This window comes from Notolepis coatsorum (assembly GCF_963971535.1).
Source record: "Notolepis coatsorum genome assembly, chromosome: 2".
Classification (NCBI taxonomy): Eukaryota; Metazoa; Chordata; class Actinopteri; order Aulopiformes; family Paralepididae; genus Notolepis; species Notolepis coatsorum.
This window is the reverse complement of record NC_140166.1, coordinates 3,765,518-3,772,530: the sequence shown is the minus strand read 5'-3', so window position 1 is coordinate 3,772,530 and position 7,013 is coordinate 3,765,518. Positions and strand designations below refer to the sequence as shown.

At 43.5% G+C, this 7,013-nt stretch overlaps 1 protein-coding gene across 1 annotated transcript in view; it reads left to right on the top strand.

The window, feature by feature from the left end:
• Positions 1-6,754: 6,754 nt before the first annotated feature.
• The window catches only part of LOC311248905 (netrin-G2-like), a gene marked incomplete at both ends in the record, with an annotated part of 118,877 nt that continues 118,618 nt past the window's right edge, over positions 6,755-7,013 (top strand). The window contains 1 exon segment of the mRNA XM_084338134.1: positions 6,755-6,775. Coding sequence (XP_084194260.1) covers positions 6,755-6,775 — 21 coding nt within the window.

The following is a 7,013-nucleotide window of genomic DNA, read 5'->3' as shown; positions in this document are numbered from 1 at the left end:
TCCCCTGGGACCCCCTTTGTTCTGCGCTGCCCGTCTGCAGCATCCGAAGAGGAGGAGGAGGGTCCCCGTGCCAGGCCTCCGCCGTCGGGCCCCTGTCCCCGTGCCAGGCCTCCGCCGTCGGGCCCCTGTCCCCATGCCAGGCCTCCGCCGTCGGGCCCCTGTTCCCATGCCAGGCCTCCGCCGTCGGGCCCCTGTCCCCGTGCCAGGCCTCCGCCGTCGGGCCCCTGGTCCCCGTGCCAGGCCTCCGCCGTCGGGCCCCTGTTCCCATGCCAGGCCTCCGCCGTCGGGCCCCTGTCCCCGTGCCAGGCCTCCGCCGTCGGAACCCTGTCCTCATCCCTGTAAGCAGCTCTGGCCCTCGCCCTGTCCAAGGCCTTAACCCTGTTCTCTGTCCCTGTCTCCAGCCCGCTTCTCCGGGCCTCTGTCCCTGTCCCCCTCTCCAGTGCCCCTGGTCCTGGCCCTGACACTTAGCCCTGGCCCTTAGACTTAGTCCCTTAGCCTGTTCGCCTCTTAAAGGCACAGTGCTGCATTTTCCATTTGTCCTTGACTCTAGTGTTTTTGTGTTTTCCCTTAAAGGGACTGTGCCGCTTTTTGTTCTATAATAAATATTTGCCCTGTTTTGGCTTACTCTCATACCTGTCTTGTGTTGTGCGATTGGGGTCGGTTACAAACCATAACAGATTCATTAATATGATAAAAGTACTATACACAGAGCCATCGGCCATGGTTATAACAGGTCAATTCACCTCCCCTCTCTTTCCTGTTTCGCGTTCGTCTAGACAGGGTTGTCCTCTTAGTCCCGGACTATTTGCTCTATCCTTAGAACCTTTAGCACAGTATATAAGACAATCCCAATCCATAGAGCCGATCTCAATTAGGGGCACACAGCATCATATTAGTTTATATGCAGACGATGTAATATTGTTCATGCAAAACCCTACCACCTCACTGCCTCATCTTCTCAAGCTAATAGACGATTTTGGCAATCTATCGGGATTTAGGATAAACTGGCCAAAATCGGCCTTCCTTCCACTGAATGTCACTGCGAAGGCTACCATCCTTCCAGGAAATATACAAATGGTAGAACACTTTAGATGTCTTGGAGTTGAAATATTCCCCACTATATGCCAAACAGTGAAGTATAATTATACAGGAATCCAAGAAAGGATCACAAATGACTTTGACAGGTGGTCAAAACATAAAAACTCAGTACACTTCTTCAGCTCAATGGTACCGTTACCCCCCCCCCCCCTGCTGGCTACTGTAAAAAATTACACTCCGCCGCATATAAATGTATTTGGAACAACAAACGAATTAAAAGATCCACCGCACAGAGAAACAAAGCCGATGGAGGTTTAGCATTTCCAGACTTCTACCACTATTTTAAAGCGTACTCTTTAAGACCACAGATCACCTGGGCCCTGTTTCTCGTACCTGGTTCAACTAAGTCGATCAAGATGTCATTATCCAGATTCAGTTAACCCGATGTTCGAAGCCGGGATTTTCCTGTTCCTCGAAGGTGGATTCAGTCTCGTTAACTCGATTCAGACTTGAGACTCAGGCTAAGTGTGCGCGGCCGCTTTAGGTGAAAAGCCAGCATGTATCGATGGCAGAGATCCTGATTATCTAACGGCATTGATTGATTAATTGATTTAAAACTTTATTGACAGATTGCAATACGGCTCAATCGCCTCGCCGACAAGTTAAATGCGTTATCTATAGGCTAATTTTAAGTCCCTCATTACCTCAATCAATCAGATTATATTTCTTTAAACTTGCCTGCTGGATTGAATAATCAAATGAGATCTTGCTAGCGAAAATAATTAGTTAAACTGTTATACAGAATTACGATACGGCTCTCTTACCCATTGATTGATGTATGGTCGATCTTTTACTTATCTTCTCTGTGGTCTAACGGATTGTTCTTTTGACTTTCACGCAGACGACCGGGGTTCGAAACCCTAGTCTTTTCCTTCTTTTTGCAATATAGGAATAATTCAATTTGGTGCACGTTGAGAGCTATATAAAGAATGACATCCTCAATGCATGTAGATTTATAATATTTTAACTTAAAACCAGGCTACTTTGGCGTATAATCATTAATATTATATTCAAAAGAATTATATTGGAAACACGGGGTTTTGAACACCGGTCGCTGGGTTGGCAGGCTTGAGCACTACCGCTGGGCCACTGTGCCAGATGGGATAAATTCATTGTTTATACATTAATGAACGAGAGACCCGTGTTTAGAATATTCTTTATTTTGAATGAAGTTTTATTTCTTTATCCTCATTCATTAATGTGACGTCAACGGCTCATTCAATTTCTCAAATCCGTCAAACAGCGCATCTCATCAGACATCTTAATCCCAGTTACAATTAAAATAACCACGTCATAATGTGTACATCGCACCGAGCGAGCGCCACGGTATATATAACGTGCATTATTTAGGACAAAGTGAATTTAGTATCAGCATTTTGGGTCTATTTTACATTTCAAAAGCCCCCTCTGGAAGAATGGAGCACAAAAACGTAATTCAGAATGGTATAATGCAGATCGTAGACTGTGGGAATAATTTCAGGAAACGGGCTGTCACTTTTTTGCGGGGGCGTGGCGATGGTTCAGGCTAACTTGAACTTAAACTCTGCTTTCGACCAGGCTCAAACTTTTGGATCTGTTGTCATGGTGATTTGGAAAATCCACGTACGGGGAATCGGAAAGTCCGGCTTAAGTCAGAATTACCCGAAAGTTATCCGGCTAACTCAGTTATCCAGGTACGAGGAACGGGGCCCTGGTTTGATTCTCAAGCATCTGTATCCTGGAGAACATTAAAGGAAAACATAGACTGCAGGATGTAGTATACACCAACCTATAAATTAAGCAATGCAACTTGAAATTTGGCCCTCTTATTACACATGTGATCCGGATATGGCGTGAAACACAAAAATAATTTACTAACCAACATAAATGGCATAAACACTCTCCCATATTTAATAACAATACACTCCTTATTGCACAACAACCTATCAGATTTTCCAAATGAGAAAAGAATGGCATACATACATTGGGAGATATCTTCAACGAACAGGGTTTTTGTAGCTATCAAGATATATATAACAAATTTAACCTCACCAGTTACACATATTATTTCTACAGACAATTATTAGCATGCTTGAAGGCTCATGGAGTCCCATTAAAGACACCACTTGAGTACCACAGATATCACAAGTTCTTTTATGAAAGGGAGACATCGAGAGGATTTGTCACGGACTTTTACCGTCACTTACTTACATCTTCGTATGAAGCCCTTCCCCTAGACTCAGTTTGGAGGATGGATATACCAGACCTGGAAGTAGATTTTGATTGGGCTGAGGTCTGGGCAAACGTTCGGCTATCGTCACGTAACCCGGATCATCAACAGATTAATCTTAATTTTATTCATAGGACTTACCTAACTCCTATTCGATTGAACCATATGGGGCTTAAACAAGACCCTCGATGTTCCTTATGTACAAACGGTGATAATGGTACATTTATGCATATGTATTGGGAATGTCCGCCTGTTAAGATATTTTGGGAAGAAATAACCACACTATTATCAAGATTTTAGTATTTGACAATACCTGTAATGCCTTCTGTATTGTTGCTGAATGATGTCTCTCAGTTATCACACTCTGTACACATAAAGAGGCTAATCTTGTCCGGTATTACGGCTGCCAAAAAGCTAATAGCATCACGCTGGATTCAACCTGATAAAATGTGCCGGAGGGTATGGATTCTTACCTATCTTGATGTGATTTACCTGGAGATATCTACCGCACGAATTCTAGGTATTAATGAAGCCAGCATAGAAATCTGGTGGAGAGGATAAAACATTATATGAACTATTAATCCTTGGTATCAAACGGAATAATGGATGTATATTCAAGGGGGGTCCGGTGGGGGGGGGAAGAACGAGTAAGAGCATGTATGTGTTTTATAGTGGATTTCTACTATAAAGGTTTGTATGTCATGTCAAAAAAATTAATAAAAATAAAAAAACATTTGTTCAGAAAGAGAGGTGTCTATTGATAACAATAAAGTCCTGAAGATGTTCATTGAAATGGTGCCCAACAGGAGACTTCTCCTGTAACACGTTGAACCTGAACTGAACCTAAGCCAAACCCAAATGTTCCGCCCAGAACAGTGCAGTTTTTGTTTGTTTGTTGTTTATGATTGAAAAGAATGATAGCACAGTAGGCTACTGTCTTTGTTATTAAAGATATTGTTGTAAATAATCCAGATAGTTTGTGGTATTCATTGATATGAGATATAAATACAATCAAATAGGCCCTACTTAGTTTTGGATGATACAGTGAATGAAGTGTATACAATTTCCAATTACTTTAATTAGCTCAATCTAGTTTTGAATTTCCACTACATGATGTATTGTATTGTGGGCTTCCACCCTGGAATCCTCTGCCATCTTAATTCTGATCTGTCATTATAAAGCTTAGGTCTCTCCATTTCCTCTCCTAGACCTGTCTGCAGCCTTCGACACAGTCAACCATCAGATCCTCCTCGCATCCCTCGCAGGAATGGGAGTGGCTGGCTCTGCGATGACATGGCTAACATACCTCAAGGACCGCTCCTACCAAGTGTCATGGAGAGGGACCTGCGGACGGGTGTCCCCCAGGGCTCCCCCACCCCTTCTCTCTCAGTCTCATGCCTTCTCGTATCATTGCTATGTCGATGATACTCAACTCTTCCTCTCCTTTCCTCCCGACATCTCCACCTGGATGACGACCAACCACCTCAAACTGAACCTAAGCAAAACAGAATTGCTTCATTTACATTTAACATTTACATTTAGTCATTTAGCTGACGCTTTTATCAAAAGCGACTTACAAGTTCTGTACGACAAGTCATCAGGAAGGGCACAAATCTATCAGCTGAGTAAAAATGTTCATCAAAGTGTTGAGTGCTACAGTGTAGGTTAGTATATTAGGACAAGTGCATGACAATAAGGTTAGTTAGGGTTAGATTTTTTTTTCTTTTTTTTTCATTTCAGATAATGGCGTCTTTAGTCGACGGCGAAAGATTGGACGGGTTTCGGCTGTCCTAACTGTGGTGGGCAGTTCGTTCCACCATTGTGGGGCAAGGACTGAGAATAGGCGGCTTCTACTTGATGACCCTCTCGGAGCTTGGATAGTAGTGGGTCTGAGACGGCCAGAAGATGCAGAGCGTAGGGGTCTTGAGGTTGTGTAGTTAGAGACCATTGACCGGAGGTAGGCAGGAGCAGTTCCCTTTGCCGCACGGTATGCCAGGCTTCACCTGCCGGCCAAATCCTCCCCCCTGACCGACCTCCCCATCACAGTCGAGAATACAGCTGTGACGCGTCCCCGACCGCCAAGAACCTTGGTGTTGTCCTCGACGATCAGTTTAACTTCTCCGCTCACATCGCAGCAACAACCAGAACCTGCAGATTCCTTCTGAGCAACGTCAGAAGTTTTGAGTAATAATTTTTATTTTATTTTAGAATACATCCACAGAGATTTTAGAAACATGCAGAATAAAAGTATTGCATTCCCCCCCAAAATATCGATGTATTTATCATCTAAAAGATTTTTTCGGGTCCAAAATGAATTGTACTACTCAAGTCCTGGACTGATTTTCAGGACTCGTGACTCGACTTGGACTTGAGCACTGATGACTCAGACTTGGACTTGGACTTGGACTTGGACACGAGCATTGACTGCATTCGGACTCGGAAGGTGCAGATGAGGACTCTGACCCGTTAATTGATAAATACAGTTATTTATTTGTATTTATTTTTGTAATAGGCCCTAATAATTTGGCATAAGATATTGAATATAATAAAAATATATATGTATATTTTGTGTATTTCTGAGCTAGGTTACCATCTATTTATATACTATTAATAATAATATGTTTATTCTGTCCAGGTTCTTTGATGCTCTTTTATTATTTATTTGATTGGATTTGTATGTTGTTGTTTATAATAGCAACTTTACTGCTAACATGTTTTATCAACACATCATTCCAGTTAAGCTCACTAAGCCGACTTGATTTGAGAGACTAGAGAGAGAGGAAGACAGAGAGAGAGCGGAAGACAGAGAGAGAGAGAGAAAGCAAGAGAGAGAGAGAGAAGAAGACAGAGGGAGAGGGAGAGAGAGAGAGAGATACAGTAGAGAGAGAGAGAGGAAGACAGAGAGAGAGCGGAAGACAGAGAGAGAGAGAGAAAGCAAGAGAGAGAGAGAGAGAAGAAGACAGAGGGAGAGGGAGAGAGAGAGAGAGATACAGTAGAGAGAGAGAGAGAGGAAGACAGAGAGAGAGCGGAAGACAGAGAGAGAGAGAGAAAGCAAAAGAGAGAGAGAGAGAAGAAGACAGAGGGAGAGGGAGAGAGAGATACAGTAGAGAGGGAGAGAGGGAGACAGATAGAGAGGGGGGAAGACAGAGGGAGAGGGGGGAGACAGAGAGAGGAAAACATAGAGAGAGAGAGAGAGAGAGAGAGAGAGAGAGAGAGAGAGAGAGAGAGAGAGAGAGAGAGAGAGAGAGAGAGAGAGAGAGAGAGAGAGAGAGAGAGAGAGAGAGAGAGAGAGAGAGAGGTGGTTTAATCCTCTTATCATCAGATCTTAACGGCTCCAGCGGCAGATCAGAGGGAAGGAGCACCAGGCAGGTCGGTGAGTAACTAACAACCTGGTGGCTGTCTGAGCACTAGGAAACTACTGGTAGGTTAGTTAACTTTGATATCAACATGCTGGGAACTAGACTGCTGGTAAACATAGCATGTAACTGTGTGGTTGGTTGGTAGGTATGTTAGTTGGTTAAATAGCTTGTAACTTTGTGGTTGATTTGTTGGTTGGTAGGTAGGTTAGCTGGTTAGCTGGTAGGTTAACAGCCTGCAGTGGTACTAACTGGTTGGTAATAGTTTGTTATAATGAAGTCATCAGTCTGAGCTGAATATTAAAGACCTGGATAGAGCTCTCAGGGACGTAGCATGTGGTTAAAGGCAC